This window comes from Phyllopteryx taeniolatus, chromosome 17, assembly GCF_024500385.1.
Source record: "Phyllopteryx taeniolatus isolate TA_2022b chromosome 17, UOR_Ptae_1.2, whole genome shotgun sequence".
In the NCBI taxonomy this organism is placed as follows: Eukaryota; Metazoa; Chordata; class Actinopteri; order Syngnathiformes; family Syngnathidae; genus Phyllopteryx; species Phyllopteryx taeniolatus.
In genome coordinates, this window is record NC_084518.1 from 22,112,537 (window position 1) to 22,133,485 (window position 20,949).

General features: G+C 48.6%; 1 protein-coding gene across 1 annotated transcript; it reads right to left on the reverse strand.

The window, feature by feature from the left end:
• Nucleotides 1–78: 78 nt before the first annotated feature.
• Nucleotides 79–19,642, reverse strand: si:dkey-175m17.7 (uncharacterized). Its single transcript, XM_061752690.1, has 6 exons — nt 19,434–19,642; nt 10,584–12,598; nt 9,940–10,242; nt 9,290–9,551; nt 1,912–2,011; nt 79–852 (listed from the first exon to the last, which is right to left on the reverse strand). Exons 2-6 carry the CDS (start codon nt 12,580–12,582, stop codon nt 724–726), a joined length of 2,793 nt encoding a protein of 930 aa, XP_061608674.1. The 5' UTR covers nt 12,583–12,598; nt 19,434–19,642; the 3' UTR covers nt 79–723.
• Between the last annotated feature and the right edge of the window lie 1,307 nt (nt 19,643–20,949).

Below are 20,949 nucleotides of genomic sequence, written 5' to 3' on the forward strand. Positions count from 1 at the left end.
AGTATCATCTACTGACTGACGCAACTGGAAAGTACAGCCACGATAATTCACATTGTCGGATAAAAACCGAGGCAAGGGTGGGACACAGACGACAACCATTTATTCCATGCGTATCAGAATCAGAATCAGAATCATCTTTCTATGGCATTGTTTGTCAAAATACTACACTCAGTGAATAATACACATATAATACCTCTGTATTATTGTTTCTAATGTCAAAATAAGGATTGTATGAATAATTGGCTGGTGTACCTAATGAAGTGGCGCTGGTGGTTGGATGCACCTTTTGGAATGTTTTTGTTGACCTTTGCACTAAACCACATATTGGACAGGAGCGCGCGCACAAACACACACACTCACACACAATCGGAATATTACTTTGACCTGATGACGGTTCACTCATAAATGACTTTAAAGAATCAACAGCCATTATTAGAACTCTAATGTTGGACTAACATTCCAAATAAAATCGACATTGGAAATGTTTACACATCAATAGATCCTCTTGAGTGAGTGGCCTATTTAAAAATGGGATGTTTCCTTACAGATGACCATTTTTGTGTGGTGTGTGTTTCTTTTCCTTTGGACCTGGCAACTCGCTCGTGTTCCTTTTGTGTTGGGCTGGACCGCGCATGGGCGCCGAGCCGTCGTCGGTGGTACGCGCGCACATTGTACTCTGCGTTTTCTAGTTTTTGGAAGGCTACTAACGATCCCTGACGGAGCTCAAAGCAGAGCGCAGAAGAACTTCTTCTCCCTGAACGGGTTCTCCGAAGTGGCCACGGGTGTGATCAGGGGGTCGTCGCAGGCGTGGGCGTCGCAGTACGCCATCAGGTCGGCGGCCGCCTTGGATACCTGCGGAGCGTCGGAGCAGTCCGTGAGCGTGGGCCCGTTGCTTAAAATACACACGCTAACAAAGTGCGCTTGAAATGTGGGAAATGAAATTTGATCACACGGGAACCAGGGATGAATCCGATCTGCTCCTTGAACTAATGGAACTCGAAATATTGCGACAAAATGCAAAATAGGAATTTTCTCAACTTGATTCGTGTGTCGTTCTCTTGAAAGGTGAAAAGTGAAAATAATGCAACGGATCTGTCTGTAGCTTTTATCCACATTTGCTCCCAAATGTAACAACCCTTCCACCGACGTATTTTACTGGTGCTAAATAAACAGTTGAGTTGTTTTTGAGCGAAACCCACAAAAACTCTCTGCTCAGCGGTAATGGTGCTTCATTTTGATTGAGACGTAAGATGGGCTATTTATCCATTTAACATGTTTTTGTGCTTGTAGTTGCAGGTAGTAATCCAGTAGCTATTTAGATACACACAACGTCCAGTTTTTACGCAAGCTTTCTTATATTGGAACTCACTAAGTTGCGCAGTGTTAGCCGTCGAGCATCTAGAATGCCGAATGTTTCCGAGAATATTTGGAAACAGCTCTCATCACGCTGTCAGTCTGATCATCTTGATGTGGAAAAAATTCACTTGACCCAAAAAAAAACCCTGTGATTTTTCTGGCACTGCGCAAAGCCAATACGACCCCGGGTTGCTGAAGCTAGCGTGGCAGGTTACTTCTTGTTCATGTGCGGCCCCGCAGCCTTTCTTGCCTTTCTCGTCAACCAGAAGAATTGCCTTCAGTGTGACCAAAGAAGCGCGAGCGCAAAATGGGCACATATTTGTCCAATTTCAATAAGGCATCATATTGGAGATGTAGCTAAAAAAAGCGTGTGCATGCACTCGTGCCGTACAGTCGCCGCATTAGAAAATGTATGGTTATGTATGAAATATTCTGCCTTTAACCCAATGTCTTTCTACTCTCTGGTGGTTTTGAATATGTTGGTTATTGTATTTGTCTGCATGACAGGCGCACTATGAGCAGCTCCCAGTTTGATGTCGTGCACGCCATGTTTACCTTTATCCTGCAGAAGCTGGCCTCGATCTTCAGTTGCTCCACCAGCTTCCTGGCCTGGCCGACACTCATGGTGCTGTTCACTGGGGTGTCTCCTTTCATTCTGGATACCAACGTAGCAAAAGATCGTCAAGTCCTCGGACCGCGCGCAACCACTAACTCGATCACGTTTCCTATTCGATTTTAGTCGCGGCGCTCCAGAAAGGATCGGCTTTTCGTTTGTCAACGCGTAAAATGTTAATTTCAAAGAAACCGTGCATGTTTGTCAAGTCGAATCATTTTTATAGGTTTAAATCAACCAAGGAGAGTCGAAAGCCACAATACACGGCGCTTAAGTCAGATGTCTCAAGTCGTTATGGCCAACGTGTCATAATGCAGCCAGATAATGCAACCCAATAGAATACGTGACGGTAACGGATTCCATTCGACCGCCAACGAGAACAACCTTGGGGAGGAAATGAGCACCCCCTGCTTCTGAGTGTGTCATCAACGTGACTAGAAATAAAAATAAAAATTGCTGCATTGTCAATAAGGAGTAACAAAGCTGAAGTGAGTCTATTGTGGATCTTTGCATCCCCATCCACCCATTTGTCGTCTCCTTACCCGTACGATAGTGCTCTTCAGGTGCAATCTCTCCCGTTTTGTCGATGTCGATGTAGCCGGACCCCGCCCCTCACAGACCGCAGCCCGGACGCTCCCCGGCTCTCAACGGCCCAGTGCGCTGCAATCCCCTCTGCGGTGAGTGGTATCCGCCAGACGGAGGAGGGGGAGCCGCTGCATCCACGAGGGGGGAAGTGTGAAAATTGGGGATTTTCCCAGTCTTCCTCGCGCTAGCTGACATGTATGCTTTTGCCTATTTGGGATTTGCAGTGTACTTCATCTCAGCTCCAGCGGTCTGAATCATCACTAGCCCCTCCCCTCTCTGGGATGCCCTCCCTCTCCTCTGTTGCTATGGGGACCGCTGCAGTCTAATGCGTTACAATACAGCAGCACCCTGGAATTCATTCTTGTGGGCAGATGCGGCATCGCACTAAAAAGCCGGTTGAATTTGCGCCTTCAGACACCCAAGACCACAAGGTTCGTTTTACAAATGAATGTCTGAAATAGTTCAATAGCGGCGCATCGTGACGTAACTGTCCAGGTCAACAGTTCGATATCTGACCAACTATCGTTTTCGTTGGGGGTTGAACGGCGTTGTTAAGCAACGGAGTGAATGATGGCAATGGTTTGATCTCGAACCGTGCCGGCGAAAAGCAAAGTTGGCGTGATGACCAAGAGGTCTTTCCGAGCTCGCCGTGGATCTATTTCGTTTGCGCTCCCAATGCGCATACGTCGTATACGCGCAGATCACGCTTGTGGCAGCATCGTACGTCGACAGTGCCGCCATATCGGATGGGGCGATGATTCCGTTGATGCGAGGAGAGCCAACCAACCGATGTATTTTTCTGTTTTGTCAACACTTTACCCGCTGTGATGATAAATATTGCAGTCTGTATGGGGAAAAAGTGATTGTTATGGGTGTGAGATTTTGTGAATGAGAGGCATTCAATTTGTAGAAAGGGTGACGATAACCTTGACCTCGTAACCTTGTTTGCAACCTTCAGCACTTGGGTGTGTTGCATTCGAAGGCGTAAATGGCGCGTTTGGCGGTCTAATTAAACAGGCTTCTGTGAGGCCAATCACAATAATTTCTTTTACTTCTATTGCCCATCATAAAAAAGATGCTAATGGGGAAAAAAAGTACATCATATTTCGGTACTCAAATTGAGTTCAAAACCATTTTGTTCACCCGTGCCCAGCATTTCCCCCAATTCGGGCAACTAAATCCCGTACACAATACCGCAACATTCCATACGTTCTTTGTCTTTTTTTGCAAGGAAATCTGCACTGCACCATGCGATAGGTGCCTGTAGTAGTTTATGATCTTATGATTATGAGCGGGATTCTGTTGGAGTGGAGTTCTGCATGAAAGCCGTGTTAATCAAACACCCCTTTCCATGAATTCAACGAATACTGTACCTCTCCGACGGCATCCAGCTAAACTGAGCGTTTGGGTCCTATTGTCAAGGCCAAATGTTTGATACAGCGCTATCTGTGTACACGCAGATGTATCGAAATAAACGTAGATGCAATGCGGTATTGTCGTCTACAGAGACAAACGATGAAACGGGCTGCGCGATTGTATTTTTGTATCCGTGTAAGCCCCCGTTTGTAAGTCCTCCAACAAATGTCTTTTCTGAAGCGATCTCATCTTCAAATCATTGGGAGGAACTTCGACTGCTCCTCCCACCAAATACGCAAACTAATCCCTGCTATTGGTTCATTGACTCCTAACTTGATTAATAATGCTTCATTAAGCCTGACGACGCACGGAGGCCTTCAAGCTCAGAGACCCTTGAGATGAGCCGTTTCCTCACGTTCCCTTGCCACATCTTTGCCTTTACATTCAGATCCAAATAAACAGTTTCCCTATTTCAAATCTTCAATGAATTTTGTCTCGGGCTGGAAAATAAAAAGATGAAAGAAAAAGGAACCCGGTCTTGCGGTGTACTGCCCCGCGTGTTATCGCCCCCCCCCGCAACGGCTGTTTTGGATAAGCCTTGCGTAAAAGGCCAGCATACTGTCGACTTGGGGACTCCGTCGTCGAGCGTATTGCTGAAAGATTTTCATTTGGGCCCATCTGAAGACCGTACCGTACCGGACTGGGCCGAGTAAATGTAGCGCCGCTATTTCGGTCACTTCGACCGCAATGCGTTTGAAGCTGCAAAAAAGTCCAATTGCAATGCGTGCTCACCAATTGAATGCGGTTGCCGTCCCGTCGGACACGACTAAAATATCGCAAGAGGTATTTATTCACAATATTCAGAGGGAGGGCCACCATTTAATTATGAGAAGTCCTTTTAGCCGTTAATGGTGGAATTACCAACACTGTTGTACATTACATCATTGCGCATACTGTCCCCCGCGCAATGACTTCCGCAAAGTGGCGGATGGACCCCATTGTACCCACGATACGGTATGCAACAACGCTCTTATCGATAATTTCAGGCCAGAAAGCGAAGCAATCATAGAAGGCAGTCGCAGTATAATCCATGCAGTCTACACGCGCACTTGAGCGCCGTGATCGTGCAAGGCGTTCATTGCAACCACATACTGAACACGTCGCCTATTGATGCGCCCGCAGGGGGTCGATCACATAGTGTTACGCAATGCCCAAGCAAGCAGCCGTGGGTGGCACGATGATCCGAATCCTCGATTACAATTGGCTGCCTGTATTGATGGCGGCGCTCAATACTCAACTTCCAGAGAAGGTTGGTTGGCTCATAGGGCATGGCGGTTTTGGATGTTCGGCAAAGTTTTGAACTCGGACTTGTGCGTCGTCTGCTTGAAGGAAAACATACAAATAACACAAACGCTTACATATTTCATTTCTTGTTTTATTATCAAAAGGGAGCGTTCCAATGTGCCCGCGAGAAATGAACGTGAACGACGTCACCGTCCAGCCGTCGCGTTTTGCACCCACCGCACGCTGTTCGGATCCTGCGAGGGTCAACATTTGATTGGTTTCGAAGCATCGACGAAAGTGGAGGTCATGAGAGAGATCTTCAGTTGCGCCAGTAAATCGTCTGTCAGTCCCATCCAATGCAGTCGAGCCGCCGCCGTCCACGGTTCGGGCGTGTCTATTGCACAACTGCTCGGCCTGGATGGGAAGTCGTCATCGTCATCGTGCCAACGCACTCTCTACTTAGGGACAGGAATAATCACACAAAATTGATCTTCCAAAGCACATTTCATTTCGAATTGCTGGATGCCTAGAAGATGTCACGTATGTGGAAAAAGGGGGTCTCATTTTCTCTCAATGGCGTCAGTATAACTTGATGCTTTGCATATTTGTGCTACACGATGATTGCTTGGTTTGACACCCCTGAATTGTTTATACAAAGGGTGAATTTGAATATGTACAAATTGTATTTTTCAGCTTCATTTCAAAGGAGCTGGGAAGGCTCCTAGAGCTGAGGCACCTATCGTTTGGAAGCTACACATGTGGGTCGATTCCTTGGTTTGCAGTTGGGTTTTGCCACTTAGTCCCCCCTGAGTCTTCATTCTTTATTGCATACATCTCGGGACAACTGTGACTTGTGGAAGCAGTTTGAGGGAGGCCATTTCCGGAAGGAATTGAATTGTTCCTACACATTTATCCCTAATATTCTGCGTCCAGGTGGCCTGGGCCGCTGTTCCGTTTTTGCGATCTGACTTCAATGCCCACAAAGCTTTCGCGGCCACCGTAGAGGGTTCTGAACCCCACGCGGATTCAAATCTCAATGATGTTCCTCTGAGCCACTGAGGCTTTTGATCGATTTTGTGCGGCTTTTGAGTTCTTGTGGGGACCGGTGGGCGCGCCGTGTCACCAGTGTGCAAGTTCACGCGCTGGCTTGTTGCATTGTGACCTCTGCTGTAGACCAACACATCTGCAGCAAAAGACGCATCACGGCGAGCCATTAACGGCCTAAAAGAAAGGTCCAAAATGTCTCTTCTTTTTTTTTTCAAGGAAGACACGACAGTTGCTTCAGCTGTGCAAGTTGCCAGTGAAATGAACACACAGCTTTGAGGCAGCGTGCTTTCTGCACCTTTTTGTGATAAATGTGACATACCAAGAAGTCTTAGTGATATAGCAGCATTGTATTAGTCACAGTGCACATGAAATAATTAGGTGAAGACATTGTCGAAATAGAACGACTGAGTACTACAGTATGAAAAGAGACAATCCTTTCCGGGAAGGAGGGGAGATCACAGGTAGATCATATAATAGGTCGTAGAATTTTCAACGCACGAGCATCGGACTTGTCCAATTCTGAGGAAAGAAGGTCATCATTTTCTTTTTGCCTTTCAATTGAATAAGCGGTGGCTGGAAAGGTGATATTTGCTGCAGAAAGTAACACGTTGATGAAAGATTGGCAAAATACAAATAGCAGTATAACAGGACGTTCCACCAAGTATGCGATGCACTTATTTACAATGTATCAAAAAAACACGGCAAATCTTTCGGCTTTACAAATGCCCCATAAAAATGTTTTTCCCGCTAGACTGCGGCCCAAGGAGAATATCTCTCCAGTAGGTTCATCAAGTATGACATGAAACAACTTCCTTCGACAGCCATTTGCATATGAAGTGTATAAAAATCACGGCTCTCTTCCACTGCGGTCGAAGCTCGGGAAGACTCAATTGATGATTCTCCGAGTCAAATGAACACTTCATGATCTTATTTGAATAAGGGAAAAACGACCGATTCAAGCAAAACGTCTTCCTTCGTCCAATTTTGGAACACAGCACAGTGTATATACAGCACGCGTTTCAAATGGTGCAATATAATTCCCGTGGCTTATGATCCGCTCAAAAAACCCTCAATTCTTTCGATCAAACGAGTTTACAAATACAACAGCAGCACGCTGCCGCATCGGGCAAACCCCTGCCAGTCAAAGCTGAATACAATAAACATGAAACAATGTATAGCCCCACCTTTAGATATCACAGGAGAGACTACGTTTGTCATCTTGTTTCAGTGGCGATTTTGTTTTTCTTTCTGACACGAAAGATCAAGAAGTAATAGATTCCGAGCGGACGGACCTCTTCAAGGCCTCGACCTTCGCAGTCGAAGAAGCGTTCACAGTGACTCTCGGTACCTTGCCCGATCCGAGCGAAGCCTTCACCGTGCAGCGATGCATAGTCGCGAGCGCCGCAGTGAGTACAATAAGGCAGGAGAGGGGCAAACATAACAATGGCCGCTGGCAACTCTGGAAAAGCAGATTTGGTTTGAGGAGTGTCAGTAAGAGAGAAACACTTGAAACGGCTCTCTCGCTCTCTCGCTCGCTCTCTCTTATGCAATTTGAGTCAGGGAACAACACATTAGAGTTGAAATTACAAAAAAAGTGTCCTGTGAGCTTAACTCGAAAGGTTATCCGTCGAGTGTGAATGTGGTGCCAGACCATAATACACACAAAGTACTCGCTGACCACACTATTACATCTCTACAATCCAATACAAGAGTTGTATCCAGTTTTCATTTTGTATACAGCTGCACAATACATCTAATAATGTTTACTATTGTGTCGCGAGACGATACTGATGCTGAGGTGTTTTTACTTGTTTTGAAACATTTTGTCTCACGTATGTTACCCGTAGCTAAAAAAAAAAAAAAAAAGAAAACCCAAAAGAGTCAGCTCCACAATTTGACGGAAGACTACAATCGCAAAAATAGGACTCAGCAATGTCTTTTAAACTGAATAATACATGACTTACTTAATGCAGAATTCTTGATACAACACTCGTATTAGCTCCTATAAGTGGACCAAATATCTATATGCATTTCCCAAGGAACCGACAAATTCCCTTTCTTAGCGCGGCAATGTCCGCCGTTTGGAATTTCAGGATGGCTGACTAAAACCAAAGCACCCAAAGAAATCATCAGACACATTCGTGCTACTCGTATCTGTATTATGAACCTTCGTCATTAACAGATTGGCAAAGTGCACTGTAAGAACGCGCTACATGTCGCTACATGTTGGAAACTATCGTCTTAAGAGCAGCGATGCAATTTTGCGTGCACGTATGGCTTGTGTGAGGCCGTATTGACGGCGAGTTCGCGGAAGCCACAGCAGCCCCGTTTGCCCAAAACGCATTTTTCTCCCGGGGAGGGCAGCGGAGTACGCTAGCACTCAATTCATGTTCGATAATATTGCCCTCGAACATTGACTCTTGTACCAAAACATGAAAAAAAGAGCCCGTTAATCACGTACATAACACACCGCACAGTGTGTATGTACGTGATTAACGGGCGCGCGGGCACTGTAGGTCAATGAAACACATGGCTCAGCTTTATAAGAGTTGTGCGAAATGATTGCGAGGTGCCGGATTGCAAATATAGCCTTCCCGTTCCATTCCGGATCACCTCTAAATTGCGTTACATACACACGGCTTAAGTTGCGTGTAACCCGTTTCGCGAGGGCCCACCGGATTGCTGTGGAAAAGGTTTGAACAATTTGAACATCTTGCCGGGTATCCACGGCAATCGAATGTTTGCCAATTCCGCTCACAAATAATGCCTTTTTTTCCCCCTGCAACGGGGCCGCCGTGACCGCCCGCAACATAACGTAAACATAGCCTCGATAGCGTTTGCACGCTTCTTCGTGTAAATGATGAGGAAAAAAAGAGATCGCATCTGTATTGGCGCGTTATCTACAAAGTGGACGGGGTGATGATCAAGTTAAATAGCTACTAACATGAGGTCACTTATCAGTTTCTCATGTTTCCCGGTATCAAAGTGCACCGATCGCCAAACAGAGCCCCGTTCCCCTCGTGTTCCTGATCCCCCGATCGTCCTTACACCTGGGTCTCTACACCGTCAAGTTTGGGCATCAGGATGCGAGGAGTCACGCCAGAGTTGAGGTCCCTCTCAAACTCCAAAAGCTGCCCCATGAAGTTTAGATTCGGCGACACCACAGGACGACGGCTGCGCACGTATTTGTAGGCGTCCGTCATGGTCATGAGGGTGTGCTTCATTAGGTAGGCGATGACGACGGTGGCAGAACGGGACACGCCTGCCTGGCAATGCACCAACACACCCTGGCCGCTCTGATATGCTTCCTCTGTGGACGAAGCCAACAAAGAAAAACAGCCGATGTCACTTTTGCCACCCAACAGCCCAGAAAATACACCACGATAAAGTCAATCTGTGAGGGCAAAGTGCAGTGCCTCGCTTTAGGCCACTTCAACAGCCGTGACCAAGCAGAATAGCATCGTTTTTTTTTGCCCACGGCCAAACTGGAATAGAGCAGTTGTAAGTACGGTGGTACCTTGACTTACTTACAAGCGCCCCAACCTATGAGTGTCTCCGCGTTACGAGTCGATATATCTCGCGTCGCGTGCCGACATTTCAGGTATGAGCAGCATCGCGTAGGCCACCGCTCAAGTTGAATTGAGAGAAAAAACGAAGAAGACAGCCACGGTCGCAACAAATGAGTGCAAACATCTCACCGATAAACTCAAAAACCTCCTCAAAGTACTGCCGAAGGTTCTGCTTGCTGTTGTCGGTGGCCGGCAGCCTTTTGTAATGCAGTCCGGATTTGAGGTGGTAGAGGGGGAGGTGCGCGGTCACGTTGACCACGTAGCCGACGTTGAGGCGCAACAGCAGATCGAGCTCTCGAGCGTCCCTTTCATTTCCGAGGAACAAGAACGGCAGGATGGCGCTGACCACGGCGTTCTCCGCGTCGGGAGTCATCGCCGACTCGTCAGACAGGGAGGCTGGCAGCGAAGAGGAGAGTGGCAGAGAGAGGTGCACTGGAAGAGGACAAGATGACATTTTATTGCTCACCAGAAAATCTAATGTTCAGGAAATGGAAGCATTTGGGCATAAATGACATGAAACCTAGTTTCAGCTATGCAATTGGTTGACCTTCTTCTTTCACTTTTTAGCAATATTCATTCTAAAAGAGGCAACAGCTGATAAACGGCGAAAAACAATGCGAGAAAGGAAGAGGAACATGGACATGAACCAGGACATATGTAGCAGCTGATGGTAGCTTTGCAATATGCGTAACATGCATCAAATACGCATCAGACTTTTCACGTTGGGACTATTTTCGGTGACGACCCGTAACACAGAATGATGAGAGTCTTACTTCTGCTCTTCTCCTCATTTTGCTCTCTGTCGAGTGAGTTCAGAGCCAAGTGAAGGGACCGTGCTGACGGTAGAGAACACCCGCCCTCCCTGTCTCTCTGCCGGGGTTCGGGTTTGATGAGTGTGCTGGGCGCGGACGGCGGCGGCGGCGAAAAAGAAACTGGCGAAGGTGGAGAAGGCGAACGAGGATACGGTGCGTCTCGGTTGCGCTCAAAAGCGCCGGCCGCTCCTCGTTGTTCGTCGTACCCCGGTCCCGACCCGCGGCCCGTGAAATCCAGGGCGGCCGTCTTGTCCTGCCGTAGTCGCCGCCGGCCGGCGTGGTCTGTGAGCCGAGAGTGCGCGTACTCCCGGAGCTCTCGGCAGTCCAGGCGGACGAGCCCAGTTCTTCGGCTTGCGTTTTGGATCTGCTTGGAACTCGTCTTGCCCACTCCTATTCCGGCGCAGTGATTCTCTTGGGCCGTTGAATGGGTCATCTTTCTTGCCAGTTCTTCGGGCCAGATGGTGCGCACGCCGTAGTCGTCGTCATCATCATCATCATCATCATCATCCTCATCCTCATCCTCATCATCCTCAGCAGCAGCAGCTCGGAACATCGCGGCCGAATGAGGCGCTCCGATGCTTCGTCCCGGGGCTTGGCCTCGGCGAGGGTCGAATGTTACCACTATGGGGTCGCTGCTACAATAGCTGCAGGTGGAGCTCCCTGCGTGGGAGGCTTTGGGATTGCAACCCGTGACGCAGCTTTGTATTGCCCGGAGAGGGCCAGACGAGGACATCGGGCTACAAGGCAGGCATCCCCCCACCATCTTTTTACGAAGAATAGCGGGACTCTCAAAGTGTCCGGCCTCAGTCGCGCAGGAGGCACAGCGGAGAGGCTTGAACAGGCTTGATCGGTGTTCAGACACGGTGCTGTTGGTTGACGAAGTGTTCGACGGGGAAGCGGCGGAAAGGCACCCTCCCAGATTTCTCAGGCCCATTTCTCTGCCTCCTTTTTTTACCGCGCCGACATTATGAACGCAAGAGAACGAGGTGGAAGAGCTACTTCCGCCTCCTTGGCAAGCGGAGGCGTGCCCTTTAGACCCTCTGCACCTCACCAACCTCCAGCAACCACATCCGAAGGGGTGGGTGCAGTCAACGGTGCAGGTGTGGTCGGGACTGGGGAACCCTCCTGCGCGGGACGTGCAGGGGGACAGGGGGAGACCGTGAAGAATATGAGGACGGGGATCTCTGTGGCGGGATGCGCGAGGCTGGCGAAATTCTTGGAAGGAGGCGGGGATGCGTGCGGGCGGAGGCGGAGAGGAAGAGTTTAGGACGGCTGCATGGGGAACGGGGACGGAATTGCGGGGGTAGGGGAGACTGTGCCGCACGGTTCCCGGCTTGGAATGCTTATGATCCAGCAAGGGGAATTGAGGGTCGGGTCTGCTCCCAGAAGTTGCCGTTTCTTTCTCGAGGTTGTACCGCTGTGCCTGGGCAGGGACAAAGCGCAGGACTCCTCCTCCGGCGGATGTCGACGACGGCTGACTGTGTCGACTTCGCTGTGATTTGTGCTCACCTCCGCCTGACGGCTCGGCACCGCCGGTTCTTCTCTCACGCTGATCCGAACGCGGAGGGCCGCATTTCCCCCGCGTACCCTCGAGCGAGTTGCCTTTGTCCAGAGTCAATCTGATATCGATAGTATGCGTGTGGGACGGCGGTCGAGGGCTGAGCGTTACGGTTCCGTTGCTGTGGCGGTGGCTCGGGACGCGCCCGTGACCGGGCGGTACGACGGAACGCTCGGCCGTGGTTTTCTGCGGACGGGAAGCTCTGCGTTTGCATTCCAGAGTCAGAGATTTACAGGTGGGTGAGTAGAAAGGAGGCTGAGCAAAGTGAGGGCGAGGGGCACGGCTAATTTGTCCATTGGAAGAGGAGGGATGTGGGAGGGCTTGAGGCGAAGCCTCACGCAAGGCTATGTTTTCTGGCCGCCGGATGACCGCGATGCGCTCGTCCAGAGGAAGAGGAGGCATCTGGCTTCATGGGGAGCTGTCCGGCAAAGAGGAAGAAAGACGAAGGCAGAGTTTAGGCAAAGCAAACAAATTCAAATTCCCCAGATTTTGTCCCCAAATTACGATCATTGTCCTATTTGTCCTATTTCCACAGTACCATTTGCCCTTTCATTGTCGGCGCAGCTACTCAATGCTTTATGAGATGTGAAGTCATACCCCAAAAGCACAACACCGGAAAAGTTTTCGGTACGTTTGTCACATTTGTACGAGTCCCACCTCACGTCACATCGATGTCACATCTCCGATTGACCGCACAAATGGCACATGAAGATTACAGCCTGAAGACCTCGACCTCAATTGTTGCGAGGAACGACCCCCTTTGGACCCCAAATCCATTTCAGTGTGCGCGTCCGCCTTTCTGCTGCCGTGCCACTCGCCACAAACGGAACGTTCATGGATATATGGAAAGGTTCGACACCGCAACAACAGGAGGTGCCATTCGGATGCAAAATCGAATCAGAGAGGGGCAAGAGTATGCTCATCAGGATGGAAAATGGCTTATTTGCAAACATCGCGGGGAACGTGCAGCAACCTTCCTCCCTCAGAGGATTCATCACGTCTGCCCACGTGGAGGATGGCGCCACGGCCGACGATCAATACGCACCGCCGGACTTTGCGACCTTCGAAGCCCACCGGCCGTGCGCGCCATTTTGAACGGTGCCTCGGAGTCCGCTTTAAAATGGTCACTGCTAAAATCGGAACAGAATGATGCCGACTGGTCGGCTCCATCGGAGATGTGCATTTGTCTTGTAAACGGGCCGCCACAAACATCACACACGACAATCCAACCCTTCCTCAAGGCGACACAGCGCCGAGGAGCGATGGATCACAGTTCGTGAAAAGGCAAACTTTCTATCGTTTCATGACACTCCACCACAACAGAAAACACACACACACACACACACACACACACTGATGAATGAGGATCGTCGGTGATGTTTAATGCCTCCACCACTCATTAATCTGTTGATTAAATACTTGATTTACTTTTAACCACGCAGTTCAGTTGGTTGCAAATTGTAGCGTAGGCTCCTGCCCTCGATACCGCTAAGAGCGCAGTTTTTGGGCTCATCGGGCCTGCTCGTAAACTCGGTTGCGCGTCATACAGGTGGCTGCGGGTTTGAAAGCGGTTCTCGGTTTTTCACCTGCGTCGCAAAGCCAAACGAGCAAAGCCGCATTCAGATCGCGTGAAGCCTTTTCACACGGTGACGTCGACAGATTGACATGACGGATGATTCTCCGCCAGCATCAATGTCACAGAGAATAACAGTCGACAAGGCCTTTCGCGCCAGTGTCGCTGACTAGAAGACGAAGCCCCTCCCTCCCTAATCTCTGTGTGCAGATTTGACAACATTGGCGCCCCAGGGGGTCCGACGTTTTTAGCCATGACTGTAATTCACAGTTGAATGGCTCCTTCAGCCAAAATGAAGAATTTGTCTGCTCAAAACATTGCATTCATGATCCAAAATTGTCATTGATTATGATTGTTTGTCCCCTGTCTTTGCTACATGCTATAGTGAACTGAAATTGGTCGATACCAATGTCTTAGTTGATCTAAAATCAAGTGGCTGCCCTGCAAAGTGTCTTCCTTTAGTGTGTGGACGACTAAAAACCAAAACCGAAATGCATGGCTCGAAGCATTAGACGAGGTTGTATGGAAATGCACAAAACATCCCTCGTGTGCCAAATTGACCAGACAACCAAATCCCAAATATTGCGGGGATGCCCTCCGTCCCCACACGGAAACAAACGGCGACACATAGAGAAGGCAACCTGATCTCTGGTATGCCCACGCTTACGCACACGCACACGCACCGTTGATGGCGTCCTCATCTCGGGCGAGTGTGTGAGTTTTGTTTTTTCTTTTTCAGCTTAGCCTGTGGTAGAGAGGGGGGTGGGGGTGGGGGTGGGGGTTACATTGACCCAGATTTGTCACGGCGGAAGCCGCTCTCTCTCTCTCTCGCGCAGTCACCGAAGGCCGGCCAGTGGCCTTTTCACTCCCTCATAGTTGTTCATACAGCAGACAGTCAGAGTCGCCGAGACAAAAGGATCCCACCAAAAAAGGAGAAGGCAATGCTAGCCTGCCTCCGGTATCGGCAGTGATGCGGGTACACAATTTCAGCGGATCACTAGACTGGCGAGACGAGTTTCTCTGTTACCGATGGAAATTTTGCATTAGCAGACGCAGCTTACTTCACCTGCAAATCTTTCGACAGTCTTTCAAAAGTGTGTATTTGATCTGATGGGATTAATGGGATTCATTTCCCAGTAATATCATTGCCGTGCCCTCAAATCGAATCGAATCGAATCGAGTGGGATTCCAGGAGGCCAACACACGGGTGGGTTTACGCGGCAGTCTTCGGCTTGGATGCGATCCCTTCAAAAAGAAATCTCAAATCTTACACTTCATGCTTTGCGAATAAAATCATCCAAAAAGAACAAACGAGTCTTTGGAGGCTCTCGGTTTTATGCAGTACACTTTGACACCACGACAACCTCAACAATGATATACAGTGGATACAAAAAGTCTGCACACCCCTTTTTAAAAATGCCAGGATAAAAAAAAACACAACCAAGATCATTCAAAACTGTTTCTATTATTAACGTGGCATGTAAACGATAAAATGGAATTGCTTTTTTTTTTCCCCCCCTCATCTTCTTGAGCGGCGGCAATAATAAACAACTGTTATAACTTCTGTTCAGAATGAATCACATTCACCATTCAAAGCGCTTCTGAAGAGGCCCAAATCCATTTCAGCTGTTCTAGTAGGCTTTTTGCTTTCTAGCAGAAGCCGGAAGGTTTCGTGCTAACTTGACCGCTATTTGGAACTGTTCAGGATTCCCTTCACCTTGTCTCAGGCTGGCCCAGTTCCAGCTGAAGAAAAACAGCTCCAAAGCACCGTGTGTCACTGTCGGCACTATTTGGTGTTCTTTTAGTAACGAGTACCTTTTGGACTTATGGCCCAAAAGTTCAACCTTGCTTTCATCGGACCATAACACCTTTTCCCGCGTGTTTGAGAGATGTCGTTCTGGTCCGATGGAACGCATCCCAAATATAGGAGCGTGTGCACGCTAGTGCAACCACATGATTTCACTTGTTGATTTTGAAAAGATGCCATTTTCTTTCTCATTTAGAGGCCACGCTCATGGTGGAAGAAGTTTTGAAAAAACAGGGCTTTTGAACAAGGGTGTGTAGACTTTTTGTACCCCTCGGACAGTGTAACCTTTTGTTTGCCTTCTTCATTAGATTGTCCATGTGTACCTCATGTCGCGGCTTGTGTTGCGAAGACAAAAGTGCGAACCTTGTGGCTATATTCGGCCCATCTGTCAATGTGACGAGTGACGGCGCTTCCTCGCCAGGTAGGGTGCCCCTGAGGAAAAAAAGAGCCCTCCCTCTTGTGGTGCAAGGGAGTTTTTTTTTCTTTTTCCAATGTATTGCTTTGCCTTCAAGAGACGTAAGAGCAGAACTCCAGTGATTAGCTCTGGGCGCTGTAGTCATCTTTCACAGAGCAGATGTACCGTTGTGTTAAGTCTGCTTTCAAAGATGGACGGCGCAGTGTTTCGGGGAGAAGCTGTTGGGGAACAGACGGCTAGCTGCCTGTAAAAGATTCAAAGACGATCTTTGTGTTTCTTCTGCCCGTGGTCAAATGCATTACACGTGCCTGAATGCAGCAGAGAGGACGCACTGTGTGACTGCAAACAGGAAAGACCAATCAGGCTACGCTCAATCAAGATTGGGAGAAATGGCACAGTATGCATAATCCCTTTTTTTTCTGGTGCATCACAGCAGAGGCTTCTCGAGAGGATGTTTGGAACGACTGAATCAGAGTTGTGATTATACAGTAGTTTGGCTCAAGCAATGCTGCAAAATGTCTCCGAGGTGATTTCAACCTCCCCGTAAATCGGAGCAGCCGTTGGACTGCAGAAAAACCCATTTGAGCTTCCAGCGCATTGACGGGGTTTGCAAACATCACTCACTCGGTGTACATAACTTTACAATGAGGCTTTACAATGTGTGCACTTGTACCACACAACTCGTTCAAGCGGCACAATCTAACAAAGGCAAATCTACTTTCATTGCGATGACTCTCCCAGTGCAAAGTGTTCTGGTTTTGGGGCAAACTACGGCGCCGTGTTGTTACGGTAACGTCAAATACCTCGGATCCAACATTGGAGACGAGAAAACACCATCTCGATAATTTGACTCCCGTGGCCAACGGGCGGCTTGAACATGAGGGGCTGTCGTCGGACGCCAGACGTAAATCACTCAAATATTGACTTCTTGTTTCCTATTGATCGTTTGATGTCAAGCTCAAACGATCAATAGGAAACAAGAAATCAATATTCATATCATGCAATAGCATATTGCGTAATAATGCAGTTATTCTATGATTGCACAATGACGACGACGCACTACAAGAAGGGCAAGCGATGGCGCTGTTAGGTCAAGACAGCAAAAAGGCGCTGCTATATTTCGACACTGCCGCAAGCTTCGCATCCTCTGAACGTCCTGTTACAGACGGGCTGCGCTCACGTCGACGTTTACAATTAAAACAACAACAACAACACCAGGATTGCAGAATTCTGCGAGGGCATCTATTTTAAGATGGACAGATGAGCTTGTCCTGACAATGACCAAAGGGTGAAAAACTGTATTTTGTTTTGGCTTATTGAAATAGTGGCACCTTTTGTAGTCTTTGTGAATTTTTATGAACAGAAACACAGAGAAAGAAAATGGACTTGATGAACTACGATGTAAGACTTCCCCGTCATTTGTTATTGAAAAAGAAAATCTCTCTATCCTGCTAAAATATTTGAACAAGAGCACTCTTCCTTTCATGACGCAAGAATTGTATTTTCGCAAAATTGGACAAAGCTTTGCATTCCCACCGTGTCAGGTCGCGACCCAAACATTTGAAGAGTTGAAGTGCAGCTCAAAGGGTAATAAAAGCCTGCGCTGTGTCGACTGGCAACCGGCCCAAGTGCACGTGGATCAGACGCTGCGTCCTCAATGTCCCGTCAGAAGCAGCCACACCGTGCATTCTTCAAGTTGAGAGTGTTGAGCCCGCACGGTGCCAAAGGATCAACATCATCTGCACCAAGTCCAAGCGAATCCTTGATTTCAGCAAATGGGGATATGTCGCGGGATTTGAAAAGCGTATCTGAAACGCAGCCGATAGGGTGCGCGCGGCCTCACAATTGCAATTAGGGCCACAATTCAACCTGCCGTTGACTTCCGATCCAATTGTTTTTGCCAATCATTCGGCTCCAGCCAAATGACTGTTACGGGCCATTTTCCAAATGACCATCGGCCTCGTTTCTGCGTTTCATCAGCGAGCCGCGGGACCTCACAATCAGAGTCCTGACACGCTCGGCGGCGAGCGAACCAAATGACCAAATTGCGGTTGTCTGCGCTCCGGGCGCTGCAACATTATTCTGAGCTACTCCCGATTGGGATGCACGACAACATCTAGACGTGACACCTACGCAACGGGAAGACCCAGAAGATGTGTGGAGGTGGCTCGAAAAGTTTACAACCAAGAAAAGTCCTTTCCAGACAAGACCACTGCTCATCAGTGGATATTATAAATGGAACCGGCAGCATGATGACATTCGATTCCTGCAAAGCGTTCTGATTTGTGGTGCGCATGTTCATCAGAAGGAGCAAAAAACGTGGCCTGATATAGACCGCTAAGAATAGCGACAGAAGAAAAGCTCCTTAGAAAAGAAAGTTGGAATTCGAGTCCTCTGTCAGCTGCTGGGGGAAAAAAAACAACCCAACAGCCACAGTGTGCTTTAAAGAAGAATCTCCTCGGGGGAGGGGCTTCTGAAGCCCCGCTGTTCGTTTTGGAGAGCCATTGTCATGCATTGACACAACAACATCGTTTACACGCCGCTGATATATTGGCGTAAAAAGGGTCATTTCAAACAAACAGCTTGACCCCCCCCCCCCCCCCAAAAAAAAAATTGGAGAGCAAAGACACGCGGATGGGTTTGTGCGTGACCCTAACGACAAGCTAAACACTGCTCACTTTTGATTAACGCCGTCACAGGGGAATGAATTCAACAATAAGTTCAACGAGGAGAATGTGCAAAGCATTCGCTGGCGCTGATCCGACTTTCACAAAGTGGATAACTGACATCCGTTTCAATTAGGTCGTAGAAACCTTTGACAATGGAACGCACGGGCGTTTTGGGGCCTGCTCGCGTGTTGACGGAACAAGGAAAACCAGACGCCCCGAGATGAACGCAAGGAGTCGAACCCACGGCCTCAGAAGCACGACCCCTCGTGCCCGCCGTTGTGCCCTCGATTGCTAACCTTTGCACTGGATGTGGAATCAATGATCTGACAGTAATGTAACTAAAAGCACTAGTCGACTTAAGCTGCAGTATGTAACACACGCGTCTATCTATCTCCAAACTGTCATGTCATCAAAACATAATTGGATGATTGGCCCTTATAATAAGTGGTAATAGCATCTTTGTTGTCTTCGTGAAGCCACAGCACATGGAGCCCCACTACCTGATTTTCCACTATTCAATCGCCCTTTTTTTTGGGACTATGTTGACAGACTTTGCGTCCTGCACAATCCTTTCATTCAAACAGCAATGATGACTCATTTCGAAGAAACCCCACCGCACATAACATGTCAGCAGACTTTGAAAATGAAGCACGTTCAATGTTCAACCCACAAAGCGGCGTTGGAGACAAGCTCCCAGATGTCACACTCGGCGCGTGCACGCGTGCAGCACGCAAGGCGGACCCGACCCGACCCGACCCGACCGGAACCGGACCGAAGCGAGCCACTTACATCAAGAGAGGCAGCCCGGCGGTGTGGTCGTCATTTTACATGCGGCGTCACCACTCGTCGTCTTCACGCCCGCGCCGGTACCGACGGATCTGGTCGGATCCAGATGTGCGCGGCGCCGAGCCTGTCCGCGCGCTCGCGTGGTCATGAGGCTTCAAAAAGAAGAAGAAGAAGAAGAAGAAGAAGAAGAAGATACTTAAAAAAAAAAAAAAAAGCGAGAGAGCGAGAAATGGATTGTTTGACTGAGCAGGGGGGGGGGGGGGCCTGGGGGGGCCTGGGGGTGGGGGGGGGGGGGCGGGCATGAGGAGCGCTTGCTTGGCGGAGTGAGTGCGCGCGCGCTGGGAGGTGGGCTCTATTGTTTCTGCTGCGCATGACGTCATCTCAGGCCAATGGGCGAGCGCACGAGATCAAGAAAAGGGCCACGCGCGTGCGTGTCGTCATGCTCACATTCGTCGTGCATCGTCCCATTTGGTTTTGGTCTCTTTCTCTCTTTCTCTCTTTCACTTCAATCCCACACAATACTGTGCAATGAATTGGAAGGATTTATAATGTTTTCATATTACCAGAGGTGGCCAAAGTACTTCAAGTCGTCGATCCGTGTTCATTGTTAAGTAGTTCACGATAACAGGTCGCGCTGAAATGTTGCTAAGTTGGCCTCAATGAATATGGCGGGAGTTTATACCGCTCGTTTAAAAGCATCGCGGTAAAGTGTGAGCCAAAGTCAAATCCAAATTGTACCGAAATCAAAGTTTTCAAACAAACAGTTCTTAAAGGTTCAAAGAAAATGTATGCTCCTAAAAAGTGAAATACAACTGAATTGTACCTGGGCAGTGATTCCTGCACTTACCACTAGAGGGAGCTTGCAAGTAGTACCACACGTTGAGAATGACCGGGGAAAAAAGCAGTGAGTGACGCTCAACAAAAGTCATCATTTTGTCCGAGTCCTCCTCTCCGTTGCTAAATATCTTCTGGAATATTGCGGGCAACATGTTTTCATCAATCTATATGATGCGCAACGTTGTCGGCATATAATTATTCAGTGAGGTGATCACGTGATCGTGCGGAAAATAAGTGTTGACCTTTTTGCAATGTATATATATATATATATATACTGAGTGAAATGACGGCTGTCGCGTTGCTCGTCACGACGCCGGTTGACATTAATAGAGTGGATATCGGCGCCTCCGTGACGGTCGTCCCGGCGAGGATGCGCACGTACTGCCGCTCGAGTGGCTTCGAAGGCTTTGGCTGTCGTCGTGGTCAAAATGCTCATTTGTCTCGGTCTGTTTTTGCGCGCAGCATCGAATATGGTTTTGAAGAGGAGCTGCTGCGCATGTACGAGCTCGAATGCAAAGATTCGGGCACACCTGGGCGGAAACGCGCCACTCATCAGACAACACAATCCACATATGGAGTCAAGAACTCCATATGTGGATTGATTGTGTGCGCAGCTCAGACTAACCGCATGCTTTCAGGGCATCATTTGGACTCTGGAAATGAAGGACAATAAGCCATCTCA